General features: G+C 39.3%; 1 protein-coding gene across 1 annotated transcript in view; it reads left to right on the top strand.

The window, feature by feature from the left end:
* CNTNAP2 (contactin associated protein 2) overlaps positions 1-20,293 on the top strand; it is a 1,529,631-nt gene that overhangs the window by 308,698 nt on the left and 1,200,640 nt on the right. The window contains exons 7-8 of the mRNA XM_065938525.1: positions 675-818; positions 4,870-5,134. Coding sequence (XP_065794597.1) covers positions 675-818; positions 4,870-5,134 — 409 coding nt within the window. The remainder of the gene's footprint in view (positions 1-674; positions 819-4,869; positions 5,135-20,293) is intronic.

Consider the following 20,293-nt stretch of genomic DNA (forward strand, 5'->3'; position numbering starts at 1 on the left):
ATTGCTTGAAAATCACAGGAAGGAGCGTTGAACTTATTCCTTAGGATTTAGGACACCTATAATATCTTTAAGCCTGTACTTCTCAAATCATAGCCTCCAAACCCAAAGATATTTCTAATCAATATAGCAGTGAGACTTTTGGAACTATTTTCTGTATTCACAGTAAGCCTAACAATTTTTTTACTATAATGATCATTAGACTACAATGTCTAAATAGGGTGAATACAAGATTCCTTCCTTTGGGCTGAAGCAGTAAACTTAATATATTAGTGCTGGTTATTTCATGATGACTAGTAACATTTATTGATAATGTCTTTGATAAGCATAAAAATATATGCTTAACATTTATAAAAGATGCTTGCTGTGTAAAATCTTTTAGAACATTCTCAGGAAAATTGATAAAATGCCTTACAGGTATTAAAAATGCGGGAAATTGTTGCTATTTTCTTATATAATCTAATTTTCAGAATTAATACAATCAGTATATACTTCAATAACAACATAATTTAATATGCAACAGACTTTAGAGGCAGAAAAAATGTCTATATATGCTGGCTGAGGTTACAATAACTGATTTTCGCTGTGTTATTAGTTTTGTCTAATTTATTATAAATGTGTTTATTTGTTTAAGCCAAATACAGTGTGAATGTTTACATTTTATCTTTTTCTCAAAGATAACCTTTGGAGGCATACCTTTCTCCGGAAAGCCAAGCTCCAGCAGTAGAAAGAATTTCAAAGGCTGCATGGAAAGCATTAACTACAATGGCATCAACATAACAGATCTGGCAAGAAGGAAGAAACTTGAGCCCTCAAATGTGGTAAGATTTTCCACCCCCATAATATTGGTTCCTAGAAAAATCAAAGACATTTTGTTTTGTCTGGACTGTTAATGGACAACAGTATCATTGCATTTGTTATCAGGCTTGTGGGCTCAACCATATAAAACTAATTTTAGAGGTACTTGAAAATATGGAGATACTGGTTGTACTCTAAGACTAGATACTGATTTTTGAGTTAAAGTTACTGGAAATAGAAAGTTTGTTTCAGATGGGGCCTAGAATTTCAGCCCCAGAGTGTCTAGATTCCCCATGACAGAAGGACAGTCATCCCAACTGTTCAGCAGCCCCTAAATCAGCAGCCCCCTGTTTCCAAATGTCACATTGTATAGAATGCTACATTTCTTGATGATAATGTAATTCACTATTTAAAAATCTTAAAAGCCAGGAGCTTTATTATTTTCTTCCATGTTTCCAAAGCTGATTCACCCAGGTATATAAAGAAATAAACTTCTTGTCAAAGCTCTAAACATACTAAGTATTTTGCAATTCAGTAAAGATGGATTCGATTGGATGGTGAAGTCTGTGACTCAGAAGCTCACAGTGGTCCTGGCTCTGGTGTGTGTGTTTCCACGTTGAACTATTTCAAAGTGAAAGCGTAGTCTCCCAGTCACGTCAGACTCATTGTGACTCCGTGGACTCTAACCCGCCAGGCTCCTCTCTCCATGGAATTTTCCAGGCAAGAATACTGGTGTGGGTTGCCATTTCCTTCTCCAAAACTCTTTCAAGGAGAACAAAAATCAAAGAATACCCTAGTACATTTGCCTCCCTACAACACCACATAAGATTACTATAAGAGAAACTTATAAACCTGGTATGTGGGTTCCTGCTGGTTCTGAAAGAACAGGAGTTTCTTCAGTTCCAAAGTGTCACTGGGAAGATCCTGGGAATCCAGAGATCCATGCATTTGGAAGTCAGTGGGAGTAGAAAATATCATGAGTGTTTGTACTATGTTCTGACTCTGATGGATTTGTTATCCAAAATTTGAGCCTGGGGTTTTCATAAAATGAGCAGACCAATGGAAATGCCCAATGAATAAACAGGAGTTCTGGTTGGATATAAGAAACTATAAAGTAATCCGTTGTTTAGTCTCTAAGTTGTGTCCAAATCTTTGTGACCCCACGGACTGTAGTCCACTGGGCTCCTCTGTCCGTGGGATTTCCCAGGCAAGAATGCTAGAGTGGGTTGTCATTTCCTTCTCCAGCGGATTTTCTTGATCCAGGGATCAAACCCGTGTCTCCTGCATTGACAGGCAGATTCTTTATGGCTGAGTCACCAGGGAAGCTCATAAAGTAATAGTTGAATGTAGATTTTATTTTACTAGTTATCATTCTAAGTTAATGAAGAATTAGTACTAATAGTTGAAAATTGAACTTTGGTGACATTTTCTTACAAGATATTGACTGTAGGGGAAAATAATAGCTCCATGTATAGTAACAGGTACTGTGTGAGACCTGTTACCTTTATGATACTCTAAGAACTATACTACAGGGGAGATACTGTCATAAACATCTTGTGGATGAAGACTGAGGTTTAACTTGGAGAAGCAAACACAGATTGTGGACTCACAGTATTCAGTCCCAAGGTCACGGCTTCTTTCCATGTTGTGTCATTTCTTATCTAGAGCAGTATTTATATATATGTTATTTTAAGCTTTGGATAAAATGGCATCAGAGTCCTTTAGTTTCCTCAGAAATTAACACCTAGGACAGAAAGATACAGTATCCAAATCATCATAATACCTTTCCCACTATTTACACCTTTAAGAAGAAGTAAAGTGTTATTTGTGCCTAAACCTCCCAGTTGGTCCTCATGTGTATCCATTAGGTTCTCAAACTACAGAGAATTGCACTCTGGAGACTCATCCCAAAGTCAGCTTTAACCACAATATATTGTTGCTTATAAATGGTATTTTAACCTGAATAACAAAGACATTTTAAAAAGCCTGAATTATATATAATTACATTTGTTAAAATGGAAGGAGCAGACACAAAAAAGGCTTTTAAACAAAAATAAACGTATGTATTAAAAGGTTTAGGCAGCGTAGAGGCAGGCAGGACATTTTGCAAAGGCAAATATTTACAGAGGAGATTTGCTTTTGAAGATGTCAGGTGCTAATATTTCTGTGTCATTGGCTCAGCACTTACCCTGCACCGTTCTCCTTACACACACCCATTTCCTCATTAAATGCTGACTCCAGAATCAGCACCATCACTCAGAACTTTTCACTCTGCTGGGAGACAGTCTTCACAACACAGGCAAGCGGTCAGTTATGTCATGTCAGTTTCTGTGCATAGGCAGTTTTTTTCATCTGGATAAGTAAGCCTTTAAAAATAGTCATCTAATCATCTGTGAAGGTACAGGGCTTCCAGGTGGCCCTAGTGGTAAAGAACCTGTCTGCCAATGCAGGAGGCATAAGAGATGCCGGTTTGATCCCTGGGTGGGGAAGATCCCCTGGAGGAGGGCATGGTGACCCCCTCCAGTATTCTTGCTTGGAGAACCCCATGGACAGGGGAGCCTGGGGGGCTGCAGTCCATGTGATCACAAAGAGTTGGACCCTACTAAAGCGGCTTAGCATGCATGCACATTCAGGTACAGCACAAATTTAATTTGAATATTAATTGGGGGGGATCAGCCTAACTTAGATTAAATGGTTAATGTACTAAAATAGAAGAACTATGCCTCTGGGGATAAGTATGTGGTGTTGTTTAAGGAAACAATAAAGAAAAAAATCCCTTCAAATCATATTCCTCAAGATATAGTGGGATTAAAGAAAAAGATGGAGAAAAATGTAGATTTTTTTTCATATCTTTAAAAGGAAGGTACTTAAGATACTAGAATATAAAATTCAGCGTATCTGAATAATCAAATTTCTTTGTACCAAATAGAGGAAGCATGAGGGGGAGGAGGAAGCTTTAATTGAAAGTTTTCTTTTCCTTTTGTACGTTCATGTCACTGTTTCTGAAAGCATTAATGTATTATGATATATGCGCATTTCATGGGAATGTAAATGAGAGTTTGAGTTGAATAAGAAAATAATCTGTTGTTCAGTTGCTCAGTCATGTCTGACTCTTTGCGACCCTATAGATTGCAGCATGCCAGGCTTCCTTATCCTTCACCATCTACCAGAGCTTGCTCAAACTCATCTCCATTGAGTCAATAATGCCATCTAACCATCTCATCCTCTCTCATCCCCTTCTCCTCCTGCCCTCAATCTTTCCCAGCATCGGGGTGTTTTCTAATGAGTCAGCTCTTTGCATCTGGTAGCCAAAATGTTGGAGTTTCAGCTTCAGCATCAGTCCTTCCAGTGAATATTCAGGGTGATCTCCTTTAGGATGGACTGGTTTGATTTCTTGCAGTCCGAGGGACTCTCAAGAGTCTTCTCCAACACCACAGTTCAAAAGCACCCATTCTTCGGTGCTCAGCTTTCTTTATGGTCCAACTCTCACATTGCACACATGGCTACTGGAAAAACCACAGATTTGACTAAATAGTTAATATTAATTTATGTACATTAGCTATGTGGATAAGACTCAAGAATATTTGCCCCATCCTAGTTTAATAAACAGCAACCAAGAGATCAAAGTTCCCAGTGAGACTAGATTTATATGTTAATAAATAATTGACCAAGGCATCTCCTCCCTGGCTGATGCAGCATCAGTGGTGGGGGAGGAGGAAGTAGCTCTTTGCTTTCTTCAGAAAGTCCAGTGGTCCACTCGCAAGCCCACCACACAGGGCCGCATCCATTCCATAGCCAGCCCATCACACCAGGCCGTGAGTTTGTCAAATCCGTGAAGCAAGGTGCTTGTATGAATCCCTCAGTCTGATGGCCAGCTGCTGGACTCTGTTCGCTACAGCAGAAAGGGCCGCCAGGACATGTCCTTTCAAGGACACGTGAGTCTGTGGCACATGGGGATTGCACACAGCTCAAGCTCCGTTTTGAAATGTGTGTAACTCTCACTCCGTCAGCTGTCTTACATGGGTGCTTGTTTTATTCTCCGTTTTCCTCAAAGCATGCCCTTCTGTCTTCCAGGGAAATTTGAGTTTCTCGTGCGTGGAGCCCTACACAGTGCCTGTCTTTTTCAACGCTACCAGTTACCTGGAGGTGCCCGGACGGCTTCACCAGGACCTGTTTGCGGTTAGCTTCCAGTTCAGGACTTGGAACCCCAGTGGTCTCCTGCTTTTCAGTCATTTTGCGGATGACCTGGGCAACGTGGAGATTGACCTCACTGACAGCAAAGTCGGCGTTCACATCAACGTCACGCAGACCAAGATGAACCAGATAGACATTTCATCAGGTCAGTGAATCTATTCGATGTTCGCGCCTGAAACTGTTGTGATTTCCAGCTAGGGTTATGTTTTTACTTTGTTGTCACACTCTCGTGATTATGTTTAGATTCAGACACTGAGATCTTTCCTTGGCTTCCCTGAGGGCAGGCTGAATGAGGGAAACAGAAATGCTGAGAGGATGAGGGTAGGCAAGGAGGAAAGTTGGTTGGGGCTGTCTTGACAGGACTGACTATTTACAAATGCTAGTCCCTCTTGCATAGAGCAGTGGATATTCCTCTAAGTTAAGATCATATGTTTAAAAACAAAGAATGTTTGTTTTATTAACATAAGAACACTTGATATCTTTTCACCTTATGGGCATTCACATTCCTTTTACTATGAGTAATAAGGTTGCATTGATGTAAATTATGACTTTAAAGGTAAGTTCTACTGTTTGAATCAAAAGCTCTGTGGTCTTCTAAATTTATGCAAAGTATTAGGGAGACAAAAGGGAAATTCATACAAAGAAGAATGACAAGAGATAAGAATGACAAGAGACAACTGAAGGCAGACTGGACTGGCTAAGTAGAGTGATGTTTAAACTTGACATTATAGTGGCATGATAAACTAAGACTTAGGCAATATTGTTGTTATTTGAATAAACTCGTCGATCTTGGAATAATCCTTGAATATGATGGTACAAAGAAAGATGATGTTGCCAAATGAGATATCATAAACAAATAAAATGATATCAGCTATGGGACTGAAAAATAGTAAAAAAAAAAAAAAAAAAAAAAAAGTCATCAAATTTCTCTAAAAGTTTCTTGAAAGCAGTGTTTTAAGTACTTATTCTGAGTAATGAACTACTTAGAAATGGAAGATGGGAGGAAAAAGAGTATTTCCTGAGCACCTTGTACAGATGGACCAAATACTGAGAGAGAAAGTTCATAACAGAAGGCTCAATTGTGTGACTATGAGCTCTGATTTCTAAACATTCTGTGTTCACTTGTGACACTCTTCTGATTGGGCCCATCTCATTTCTCCTCTATGCTATCGGCTCCTCGAAGGCAGAAGCCATGCCCCTGCACATACAGCAATGCCTGTAACATCAGAGATGCCCCAGGAATGTTTGTTGAAATCAGCCCTGTGGATCTGTGAATGAGTGTTCACAGAATATCTCCTGCTTGAGGATATGTGCCTTTTCATACACAGGCTGTGTGTTTTTGTACGAGCTGGCTGTGTGGTCTGTTACATGAAAGGACTCAAGGAAGACACAGAAGCCATTATGTCACAGGTGTATCTGAATAATTGAAATCAAAAGCTATTGTAAAATGCCTAGATATTTACTTTTGCTTTTTTTTTTTGCATTGCTAGTGTTGCTTTTTCTCCGAAAGTTCAGAGTGAAAATGATTGATCACCATTTTTTATCACTGCATCTCAGTATAAATACTTGTGGGAGAGTTAGAGTAAATAGAAATTATCTGGAGAGACCAGAATAGCACATAAAACAAATACACCTACAAATATTTACCACCATTGAAAAACTCCCCACTAGATTCTGTTAAAATTGATGTAAAGGCATTAAAAATACAAGGATGAAGTCCTCCCTCATGGAAATCACTGAGAAAACCCAAACTCCTGGTGGTTTTCCATATAACAAGTACCATTATAGTTAAAAGAATAGGATCTTAAACATAGTGATCAATAAATATTTGATAATTTAATGTGGTCTAATTTAGGACTCCAGGATATTCTCAACTAATTTAAAATGTATTTATTAAAATATAAAAGAATAAACAAAGGAATACAATATACAGCATCTAATTTACCTTAATGTGTATGTTTGCTCAATTGCTCAGTCATAAGTAACTCTTAGTGACTCCATAGACTATAGCCTGCCAGGCTCCTCTGTCTATGGGATTTTTTGGCAAGAGTAGTGGAATGGGTTACCATTTCCTCATAAGTTTCCTTAAATATTATAAAAGTTACCCTTAGATGTTTTTGTTAATTTATCTTAGAATCTGTGCAAATTAAGGAAAACAGGATGTGATATCTGAATTTTTCTGTAGTCTTATTCTTATGTAGTCCAATGAAATATTTACATTTCAAAGATTTCTATTTTTCCCATACGTAGAGTACACTGATATTTGCTTTTAACAAAGGATAATTGTTCTGTGTTATATCTATCCTATTCTTTCTATGAAGTACAGTTGATTTTTATTATTGTGTTAGCTTCAGGCTTCAGGTGTATAAGAAAGTGATTCATATATATATTTTTTTCTTTTTAAGAGTATTTTTCCATATAGGTTATTATAAGATACTGGATATAGTTCCCTGTTCTATACAGTTCATCTTTATTGCTTTTTTTATGTATAGCGGTATGTTTATTAATCCCGTACTCCTGATTTATCCCCCCACTATTTTCCCTTTGGTAGACATAATTTTGTTTTCTGTATCTGTGAGTGTATTTCTGTAAATAAGTTCATTTGTATCTTTTTTAGAGTTCAGATATGTGATATTATATGATATTTTCTTTTTTCTGTCTGACTTAGTATGATCATTTCTAGGTCCATTGGTGTTATTGCAGATGGCATCATTTCATTCATTTTTAATCAGGTCCCATCACCTCATGGGAAATAGATGGGGAGACAGTGGAAACAGTGTCAGACTTTATTTTGGGGGCTCCAAAATCACTGCAGATGGTGATTGCAGCCATGAAATTAAAAGATGCTTACTCCTTGGAAGGAAACTTAGGACCAACCTCGACAACATATTAAAAAGCAGAGACATTACTTTGCCAACAAAGGTCCGTCTGGTCAAGGCTATGATTTTTCCAGTGGTCATGTATGGATGTGAGAGTTGGACTGTGAAGAAAGCTGAGCACTGAAAAATGGATGCTTTTGAACTATGGTGTTGGAGAAGACTCTTGACCGTCCCTTGGACTGCAAGGAGATCCAACCAGTCCATCCTAAAGGAGATCAGTCCTGGGTGTTCATTGGAAGGACTGATGCTGAAGCTGAAACTCCAGTACTTTGGCCACCTCATGTGAAGAGTTGACTCATTGGAAAAGACCCTGATGCTGGGAGGGACTGGGGGCAGGAGGAGAAGGGGACGACAGAGGATGAGATGGCTGGATGGAATCACCGACTCGATGGCATGAGTTTGAGTAAACTCCAGGAGTTAGTGATGGACAGGGAGGCCTGGCGTGCTGCGATTCATGGGGTCACAAAGAGTCGGACACGACTGAGCGACTGAACTGAACTGAACATTTAATTGTGTCTATATACCACGTATTCTTCATCCATTCATCTGTCAGTGGACATGTAGGTTGCTTCTCTGTTTTGGTTACTGTAAATAGTGTCACAGTGAACACTGGGGTGAATGTGTCTTTGGGATTTAGAGTTTTTGTCTTTTCCAGATAAATGCCAAGAAGTGAAATTGCTGGATCATATGGAAGTTCTATTTTTAGTTTAGAACCTGCCCTAACTATTTTTAGTTTGTTGAGGAACCTTCAGACTGTTTTTTCCATTGTAGCTGCACCAGTATACAATCCCACCAGCTGTGTAGGAGGGTTCCCTTTACTCCATGCCCCTTCAGCATTTATTACTCACATATTGTTTAATGATGGCCTTTCTGACTGATGTGAGGTAATAATTCATTGTTGCATTTCTCCAATAATCAGTGATGTTAAGCATCTTTCAATGTGCCTGTTGACCATCTGTATTCTTGCAGAAATGTCTCATTAGGTCTTCTGTCCATTTTTTGATAGGGTTGTTGTTTTGATACTGAGTTGTATGAGCTATTTGTTTATTTTGGAAAGTAAACCCTTGTCAGGTGCATTGTTTGCTATTATTTTCTCCTATTCTGTAGGTTATCTTTTCATTTTATTTATGGTTTCCTTTCCTATGTAAAAACTGATAAGTTTAATTAGGTCTCATTTGGTTTATTTTTGTTTTTATTTCTTTTGCCTGGGGAGATTGATCTAAGAGCGTATTACTGCAATTTATGTCAGAGAATGCTTTGCCTATGTCCTCTTCTAGGAGATTTATGGTATCATGTCATATTTGAGTCTTTAAGCCATTTTGAGTTTATTTTTATCATGGTGTATACTTGTATTTCAAATATGCAGTATTGTTAGGTAAAATCATCATGCTGTACATTAGATTCCCCTGGACATTTTCATCTCCTTACTGAAAATTGTACCCTTTGACCAATATACAACAAGCCCCTGGCAACCACCATTATTCTCCTCTTTGATTCTATAATTTCTAGTTTAAGATTCTACATGTAAGTGAGGTCACACAGTATTTCTCTTGCTCTGACTTGTTTCATTTAGCAGAGCACCCTCCAGGTTCAAATAATTTTGACCAAAACAATGAGAAAGCATTTTATATCATACTCAATACCTATTGAAACAAAGTTTTCATGAAATATAATTTACCTTATGCTTTAATGTGATCTCATAATTTTGTTGTTTTCTCTTCTGTCACTCTTCAATTAAAAAAAATACCATGATCGACTAAGTGATTTCATGACCTAAAGACAAGCTGCAACCCATTATTAGAAAAATACTGACCTATTGACTGGTCTTCTCATTTGAAGAGTTGGGATTTTTTAAAGTTCTAATTACCTGAGAGTATTTATGCCAATAATTCATAATGGAAAATTAAATGTATCTTCCAGAAACAATTTTATAATATTGTAACAGTAGTGAAAAAAATATTATTCGTGTGTATTACTGTCTGATACATAGCCAAACAAAACACAGGCACACACAGACACACACACACAAAGAGTCTGAATACCATTTGAAATAAAGTTTTTAATTGTAAAATGCATCAATTTTATGCCACTAATTACAAATAGATGCTTAGAATACTACTGTAAAGTTTTCACCTGCCCTGTTAATAAGGTGATGAAAAGTGGTTTAGCACTTATATGGAGAAAGGAACATGATTTCTGCTAATGACCTTTCTCACCTATTGAAAAAAAAATCAATTTCTATCCATGTAAACAAAACCTTTTAGAAGAATCATTCAGAATATGCCCTCCTCCTAAATCAACTGTTAGCTAAGTTGAAGTGTTCAAACCTCATTGTTTTGTTTACGAAGAGAGTGCAACCATGAGTGCATGCTAAGTCGCTTCAATCTTGTCTGACTGTGGGACCCGATGAACTGTAGTCCAGCAAGCTCCTCTGTCCATGGGATTCTCCAGGCAAGAATAGTGGAGTGGGTTGCCATGCCCTCCTCCAGGGGATCTTCCTGACCCAGGGGTTGAAACTGGGTCTCTTGAATTGCAGGCAGATTCTTTACCATTTGAACCACCAGGAAAGCCCCACACTGCTTCAGTTATCGAATGGCTTCCTAACATCCACACTGCTTCATAAACTTGTCCTCAGGAAACCTCAGCTCTGTATTCCTGTCTCCAAAGGGAATCTTCCTGGGGCCTTGCTTTATTTCTGCTTTGCAGGACAATTTCCTTTGTAAACCTTTGATAAATTTCCATTTGGATCCTTTAAGGGAAAATAGCTTAGTCCACCCAAGCTGCCATAATAAAACCTGTTAACTATGTGGTTTTTATACATACACACACACACACACACACACACACACACACACATTTCTTATAGTTCTGGAGGCTGGAAGCCTGAGATCAGGGTGCCAGTCTGGTCCAGCTGTGCTGAGAGCCTTCTTCCTGGTTGCAGACTGCAGACTTCTTGCTGTGTTCTCATGAGGGAGTTGGACCATAAAGAAGGTTGTGTGTGTGCTAAGTCGCTTCAGTCATGTCCGACTCTTCGTAGCCCTGTGGACTGTAGCCCACCAGGCTCCTCTGTCCAAGGGATTCTCCAGGCAAGAATACTGGAGTGGGTTGCCATTTCCTTCTCCAGAGGATCTTCCTGACCCAGGGATCAAACCCACCTCTCTTTATGTCTCCTGCATTGAGGGCTGAAGAATTGATGCTTTCGAACTGTGGTACTAGGAAAGACTCTTGAGAGCCCCTTAAACAGCAAGGACACCAAACCAGTCAATCCTAAAGGAAATTAACCCTGAATATTCATCAGAAGGGCTGATGCTGAAACCGAAGCTCCAATACTTTGGCCACCTGACATAAAGAGCTGTCTCATTAGATAAGAGCCTGATGTTGGGAAAGATTGAAGGCAAAAGGAGAAGAGGGCAGTAGAAGATGAGATGTTTAGAGAGCATCACTGACTTGATGGACATAAATTTGAACAAACTCTGGAAGATGGTAAAGAACAGGGAAGCCTGGTGTGCCACAGTCTCCAGGGTCGCAACGAGTCGGACATGACTTATGACTGAATAGCAACAGCAAACACATGGTCAAAGGGGTGAGCTGTGCTGTCTGCTTTATCAGAACTCTCATCCCCTTCCTGAGGGCTCCACCCTCCTGACCTGAGCACCTATCAAAGCCCCAACTCCTAATACTGTCATTCTGGGCATTAGGATTTCAACACATGATTTTCAGCACACATCCAGACCATAGCCTAAGGAATAGACATTTTCTTGGCTTTGTGCATAGCTGGGAAACTTGCTGGCAAATACTGGCAAGTTCCCAGTTCAATCTCAGCAAATGCATTTCCCAGGGACTGCTCCTGGCACTGTCTGTTCTACACAATTAGAATATCTCTTCTCTTGATTTTACAAACATTTGAAAATGTAGTTAGTATATTAATATTTGGAAGAATTGATCCATATACCAATTTCTAAGTTCAGTGATAATTTGCATCATGAGATTTATTTTTCCTCACATAAGAAAACAAAGTGTTATTTATTCATGTCCAGCTCTTTCAGACTCCATGGACAGTAGCCTCACAGGTTCCTCTGTCCGTGGAATTCTCCAGTCAAAAATACTGGAGTGGGTAGTCATTCTATTCTCCAGGGGATCTTTCTGTCCCAGGGATAGAGCCCAGGTCTCCCACATTGCACACAGATTCTTACCATCTGAGCTATGAGGGAAGCCCCAAAGAAAAAAGGTTGTTTATAATATTTTTTATGTTTTAAGTTATTGAGAATTGATTTTCAACTCTATAATTTCAAACTCCATATAATTTTATAGTTTTTTTAAAATAAATTTCTATAACTCAAAAAATAAGTAATGTTTAGGCATTACTTCACATACTTCAAGTGATTTATTTTACAATGTCTTATATAGTAAAGTGGAGAATTATTTGATAATATATATTATATTCCTTAATTCAAATTTAAGCCATAGTTTTTTAGAGGCTGAACATATTAGAAGTCTTGACATATCCTTTAATTAAATTTGAGTCATGATGATTCAGGCTTCCCTCATGACTCAGCTGGTTAAGAATCTGCCTGCAATGTGGAAGACCTGGGTTCGATCCCTGGGTTGGAAAGATCCCCTGGAGGAGGAAAGGCTGCCCACTCCAGTATTCTGGAGTATAGTCCATGTATAGTCTGTATAGTCCATGGGTTCTCAAAGAGTCGGACATGACTGAGTGACTTTCAGTAAAGACATGCATTGATATATTATCACAGTATATATCAAATAATAAAATAATTGAAAACAAATAAATATTTTCAATGAAGAGGTTATTTTAAAGAACACATCCTTATGTGGAATACTATTATGTCATAAGAAATCATGTTTCTCAAAAATCCTATAAAAATTGGAAAATATAGTGAATAAGAGTGTTTATAAAAATTATGTAGAATATAACCCCAATATTATTATTTTTATAAATATATAGATAACTAGAAAAGAGATCTGAATGAAATAAATCTGGATAATGCTAATTATCTCTAATTGGTAGGTTATCAGTCCATTACTAATTTCTTAACATATTTTCCATAATATCCAATTTTCTAAAACAAACAAGAGTAGTGTTAAAAAAAATGTATACAGTAATACAATAATACTTGGGGGTAAAATGACACCCCTGAAAAGTATAATGCTTAACAACATGATGAATGGAAATTCCATAGAGTAAGTTATATTGACTTAAAAGGTCTAGTTTCCCTACTTAATTAGAAGCATTTATATAATCAATTTTTAAAAACTATGTCCTTAAACAATGGGCTTCAGCTTTATTTCCTTAATGGCATTTGCATAAAAAATGGAACATTTTATGTTGAGTCTGTGAGCATTTATTTGAAAATATACATAGCTAATTGTAAACTTTTTTTTTGGCTAAATAAAGGAAAAGAGGGAGGGGGAGATAGCTGAATTCATATATAAACATATTTTCCCTTGAAACTGTTACTGGCTCTCAGGGAACAACAGATTTTATCTTTCTCTCTTAATAGTGAATCAGGGGTTACACGTATCTTTATTTCCAAATGGGGCTTCCCTGGTGGTTCAGATGGTAAAAATCTGCGTATAGTGCAGGAGGCCTGGGTTCAATCCCTGGGTTAGGAACATCCCCTGGAGAAAGAAATGGATATGCAGTCCAGAGAATTCCATGCACAGAGGAACCTGGTGGGTTATAGTCCATGGGGTCACAAAGAGATGCAACTGAGTGAAAATTTCTGTATGTTTAATTCTACTAAAAAAAAAAAAAAAAATCTAAAAAATAGGTTTAGAAGTTTCTTCTTTTGAATGGTTTTCTAGATACCTAAAATGTTCCAGGAAAACATAAATTCATCATTTTAGGATGCTGAAGACAAAATACAACTCTGTGTTCTTGGGAATGATGGAGCCTGAGGAAGGTTGATTGGTGAAGCATTGTGCTTATTTTAATTAGGAGCTTACATGTGTGCTAGGATAGCATACCTCCTATTTTTAGCAAAAACCAAAAGTGAGATGGATATAGAGCTATAGACACAGATCTATAGATATAAATATAGATCACCTTGGATATACCTGCAACACAGATGGCTGATTTTATTCTCCCAAGTTCACAGGTAGTCTTGCTGTGAGAATCGCCTGGTACCGAGTCAAAAGCATTTGAGTTAACAGTGTGTTGCTCCCAGGTAGTGTCACCTAACTGACTTTTTATTATATTTCAATTCCCAAAGTGGCTGTGCTATCATCATGCCAGCTGAGTGGAAATCTACCTTGAATTATATTTCAGTGCATGCTGGTGCATTTTCACATCAATAGAAGCATTATATTCCAACATGAAAGAAAAAAGAGGCTGGGAGGAAAGTTTTGTGATATTAGGTATTGACTTATTCTTTAGGAAGCAAAGGGGACATTTTAATTTATAATCACACAGCAGGATACTATACCCACTCTAACTTCCACAGGGTTTGGGGGCCTGTTAAAATATTCTGTGCCTTTTTCAAGGAAGATGAATAAAACATGATTGTGTGCATGTGTGTTTAATAATTTTTAAAAGTTGCAAGGCGAGGGTAAAACTTAGCAAACTTAGGTGGGTAAAATGGAGGTAAAAGCCCCCAATAGGGATCAGGTTATGTTCTAAAAGCTTTAGTTTTCCGCTGTTGTTGTTCAGTCACTAAGTCATGCCTGACTCTTTGCAACCCCATGGACTGCAGCACACCAGATTTCCCCATCCCTCACTATTTAGTTTTCTGTACAAATAAGCTAATCAAAGAGAAAATAAGACATTGCTACTACAAACTACAAGTAAGACGGTAGGTGTTACGAGAAGGCATCAGAGGGCAGACACACTAAAACCATAATCACAGAAAACTAGCCAATCTGATCATAGGACCACAGCCTTGTCTAACTCAATGAAACTAAACCATGCCATGTGGGGTCACCTAAGACGGTCGGGTCCTGGTGGAAAGGTCTGACAGAATGTGGTCCACTGGAGAAGGGACTGGCAAACCACTTCAGTATTCTTGCTTTGAGAACCCCATGAACAGTATGAGAAGGCAAAATGATAGGATACTGAAAGAGGAACTCCCCAGGTCGGTAGGTGCCCAATATGCTACTGGAGATCAGTGGAGAAATAACTCCAGAAAGGATGAAGGGATGGAGCCAAAGCAAAAACAATACCCAGTTGTGGATGTGACTGGTGATAGAAGCAAGGTCCGATGCTATAAAGAGCAATATTGCATAGGAACCTGGAATGTTAGGTCCATGAATCAAGGCAAATTGGAAGTGGTCAAACAGGAGATGACAAGAGTGAATGTCGACATTCTAAGAATCGTCGAACTAAAATGGACAGGAATGGTTGAATTTAACTCAGGTGACCATTATATCTACTACTGTGGGCAGGAATCCCTTAGAAGAAATGGAGTAGACATCATGGTCAACAAAAGAGTCTGAAATGCAGTACTTGGATGCAATCTCAAAAATGACAGAATGATTTCTGTTCATTTCCAAGGCAAACCATTCAATATCACGGTAATCCAAGTCTATGCCCCAGCCAGTAACACTGAAGAAGCTGAGGTTGAATGGTTCTATGAAGACCTACAAGACCTTTTAGAACTAACACCCAAAAAAGATGTCCTTTTCATTATAGGGGGCTGGAATGCAAAAGTAGGAAGTCAAGAAACACCTGGAGTAACAGGCAAATTTGGCCTTGGAGTACAGAATGAAGCAGGGCAAAGGCTAATAGAGTTTTGCCAAGAGAATGCACTGGTCATAGCAAACACCCTCTTCCAACAACACAAGAGAAGACTCTACATATGGACATCACCAGATGGTCAACACCAAAATCGTATTGATTATACTCTTTGCAGCCAAAGATGAAGAAGCTCTATACAGTCAGCAAAAACAAGACTGGCAGCTGACTGTGACTCAGATCATGAACTCCTTATTGCAAAATTCAGACTTAAATGGAAGAAAGTAGGGGAAACCACTAGACCATTCAGGTGTGACCTAAATCAAATCCCTTATGACTACACAGTGGAAGTGAGAAACAGATTTTAAGGGACTAGATCTGATAGAGAGTCTGATGAACTATGGACTGAAGTTCATGACGTTGTACAGGAGGCAGGGATCAAGACCATCCCCGTGGAAAAGAAATGCAAAAAGGCAAAATGGTTGTCTGAGGAGGCCTTACAAAAAGCTGTGAAAAAAAGAGAAGCGAAAAGCAAAGGAGTAAAGGAAAGATATTCCCATTTGAATGCAGAGTTCCAAAGAATAGCAAGGAGAGATAAGAAAGCCGTCCTCAGTGATCAGTGCAAAGAAATAGACGAAAACAACAGAATGGGAAAGACTAGAGATCTGTTCAAGAAAATTAGAGATATCAAGGGAATATATCATGCAAAGATGGGCACAATAAAGGACAGAAATGGTATGAACCTAACAGAAGCAGACGATATTAAGAGGTGGCAAGAATACACAGAAGAACTGTACAAAAAAGATCTTCATGACCCAGATAACCACGATGGTGTGATCACTGACCTAGAGCCAGACATCCTGGAGTGTGAAGTCAAGTGGGCCTTAGAAAGCATCACTATGAACAAAGCTAGTGGAGGTGATGGAATTCCAGTTGAGCTATTTCAAATCCTGAAAGGTGATGCTGTGAAAGTGCTGCACTCAATATGTCAGCAAATTTGGAAAACTCAGCAGTGGCCACAGGACTGGAAAAAGTCAGTTTTCATTTCAATCCCAAAGAAGGGCAATGTCAAAGAATGCTCAAACTATCGCACAATTGCACTCATCTCACACACTAGTAAAGTAATGCTCAAAATTCTGCAAGCCAGGCTTCAGCAATACATGAACCATGAATTTCCAGATGTTCAAGCTGATTTTAGAAAAGGCAGAGGAACCAGAGATCAAATTGCCAATATCCGCTGGCTCATCGAAAAAGCAAGAGAGTTCCAGAAAAACATCTATTTCTGCTTTATTGACTACGCCAAAGCCTTTGACTGTGTGGATCACAAAAAACTGTGGAAAATTCTGAAAGAGATGGGCATACCAGACCACCTGACCTGCCTCTTGAGAAACCTGTATGTAGGTCAGGAAGCAACAGTTAGAACTGGACATGGAACAACAGACTGGTTCCCAATAGAAAAAGGAGTACGTCAAGGTTGTATATTGTCACCCTGCTTATTTGACTTATATGCAGAGTACATCATGAGAAACGCCAGGCTGGAAGAAGCACAAGCTAGAATCAAGATTGCCGGGAGAAATAACAATAACCTCAGTTATGCAGATGACACCACCCTTATGGCAGAAAGTGAAGAGGAACTAAAACGCCTCTTGATGAAAGTGAAAGAGGAGAGTGAAAAAGTTGGTTTAAAGCTTAACATTCAGAAAACAAAGATCATGGCATCTGGTCCCATCACTTCATGGGAAATAGATGGGGAGACAGTGGAAACAGTGTCAGACTTTAATTTTTTGGGCTCCAAAATGACTGCAGATGGTGGCTGCAGCCATGAAATTAAGAGACTTACTCCTTGGAAGAAAAGTTATGACCAACCTAGATAGCATATTAAAAAGCAGAGACATTACTTTGCCAACAAAGGTCCGTCTGGCCAAGGCTATGATTTTTCCAGTGGTCATGTATGGATGTGAGAGTTGGACTGTGAAGAAAGCTGAGCACCGAAAAATTAATGCTTTTGAACTATGGTGTTGGAGAAGACTCTTGAGAGTCCCTTGGACTGCAAGGAGATCCAACCAGTCCATCCTAAAGGAGATCAGTCCTGGGTGTTCATTGGAGAGACTGATGCTGAAGCTGAAACTCCAGTACTTTGGCCACCTCATGTGAAGAGTTGACTCATTGGAAAAGACCCTGATGCTGGGAGGGACTGGGGGCAGGAGGAGAAGGGGACAACAGAGGATGAGATGGTTGGATGACATCACTGACTCAATGGACATGGGTTTGAGTAAAGTCCGGGAGTTGGTGATGGACAGGGAGGCCTAGCGTGCTGCGATTCATGGGGTCGCAAAGAGTCGGACACGACTGAGCAACTGAACTGAACTGAACTACAAGCTAACTATGAGGATAAAGTGAATTGTGCAAGACCAGCAAGGAACGCAGCTCTGGAACCCCACATTTAATGTATAAGTCCACTGACTATGCTTGCTTCCAAAACAAGAGAGGGGAGGCCACAGACAGGATAGCTTTGCTGAGAGGTTCTCCATCTGTATGTTTCATGTATCTTTAAGGACTGAACCTTCTCTGACAGATGAGTAGTCGGTAAATGTAAGCAATGTAGAGTCATGTAGTAGAGAGAGGAAAGCCAACTGTATTAGTCAGAGTTCTCCAGCAACAACTGGTAGACTGTATATATATAGAGAGGAAGAAATTTATTAGAAGGATGGGCTTACACAATTCTGCAGGCTGAGACCTGATGGTGTAAAAAAACAGTGTGAAAACTGGCATGCTCAGGAGCAAAGGAGTGCCAGTGTTTGAGAGTGAGTCTGAGGCCAGAAAAGCCCAGTGTCTCAGCTGGAAAACCATCAGGCAGAGAGTGGTAATTACCCATGATGTGAAAGTCGCTCAGTCGTGTCCGACTCTTTGTGACCCCATGGAATATACAGTCCATGGAATTCTCCAGGCCAGAATACTGGAGTGGGTAGCCTTTCCCTTCTCCAGGGGATCTTCCCAACCCCCGGATCAAACCCACGTCTCCCACATGGCAGGCAGATTCTTTACCAGCTGAGCCACCAGGGAAGCCCATAATTTACCTATAACTTTGCCTTTTTGTTACATTCAGGGCTTCAGAGTATTGGATGGGACCCACCCATATAAGGAGACCAGTCCATGTTATTATACTAAGTCTACAGATTAAAGTGTTACTTTCACCCAGAAACACCTCGCGAACACACCAGGATAATGTTTTCTTGTTTGTTTGGCTGTGCTGGGTCTTTGTTGCTGCACAGATGCTTTCTCTAGCTGCAGCAGGTGGGGGCTACTCTTCATTGTGATGCGTGGGCTTCTCCCTATTGTGGCTTCTGTTGTGGTGGAAGAGAAGTAAGGAAGAGGACAGGTTCAGTAGTTGGTGTGTGCAGGCTTAGTTGCTCTTCAGCATGGGGAATCTTCCCAGACCAGGGAGAAACCCATGTCCCCAGCATTGGCAGGTGGATTCTTATCCACTGGACCACCAGGGAAGTCCAAGAATAATGTTTAACCAAACATCTGGGCACCCCATGGCCAAGTCAAGTGGACACATGAAATTAACCACCACATCAACTGTAGATATTTTTACCCTTGAGTGTGTAATTTTGTTTTAAATAGTTAACAAGCTAAACATAGTGTTGGCATAGGTAAAAATCAAGAGATTTATCTTCATAATCCAAAATAATGCAAAGCAAACTCAGTGGATTGGAACCTCCACCCAAACTCTCCCATCCCCAGTTAATCCCATGATGAGAATTACCCTGGGTAATTCATTCAAGCAGCAAATTCAGACTAGGAGATAGTATATCTGACTATCACCTACCTTTCTTTTTCTTTGATGAATTTAAGCAATCTGAGCCATCCCACCTGTGAAGAATTTAGACTCATTGGCTTACCTATGACTTTATTGTAATTAGTTTGGGAAATGAGTCTCTTTGGGAGAGGGAACCTGCTGATTTTCATAGAGCCACCTGGGAACCTCTGAAATTGACTTCAGAGGAGCCTAAAGAACAAAACTGGGTCATTTGCGGAGACGTGGATGGACCTACGGACTGTCATACAGAGTGAAGCAAATCAGAAAGAGAAAAATACTGTATATTAACAGATACATGAAGAATCTGAAAGAATATGGTATAGATGGTCTTACTTAACAAAGCAGAAATAGAAACACAGTCATAGAGAACAAACATATGGATACTTAAGCACAGACCCTACTTTGATAACTGAATTCCTGCAGTAATGTCTGAATCCTTTCTTCTCCCACCACTTCTTGTTTCCTCTCACACATTAAGATCTAAATTTTACAGGTAAAGCTCTGCCTAGATCTCTGCTGTAGCACTAATTATTAGCATCTAATGTTTTCTGGAAGATGCTGGTAATCTTCCAGTCATTCTTCTAGCCCTTCTGTTCTTTCTGGGATCATTTCAGAGATCAAATATCTACTGCTGAGCCTCTGTATAGATGCAGGGCTCTTGTTCCCCCTAGACAGTTCACTGTTCTGCCACTGTTCCGCCTGAATCCTGTACGCTCACCTCGGATTTCCCAGCAGTCCTCCTGTCTCTCATTCAAATTCCTTGCTTTTTTGGTTTTCTTTATTAAGTTATTTTATTGGAGTATAGTTGACTTACAATGCCATGTTCAGTTTCTGGTATACAACAAAGTGACTCAGATAAATATACATATATATATATATATGTGTGTGTGTGTGTATATATATATATATACA

Source organism: Muntiacus reevesi, chromosome 6 (assembly GCF_963930625.1).
Source record: "Muntiacus reevesi chromosome 6, mMunRee1.1, whole genome shotgun sequence".
Taxonomy (NCBI): Eukaryota; Metazoa; Chordata; class Mammalia; order Artiodactyla; family Cervidae; genus Muntiacus; species Muntiacus reevesi.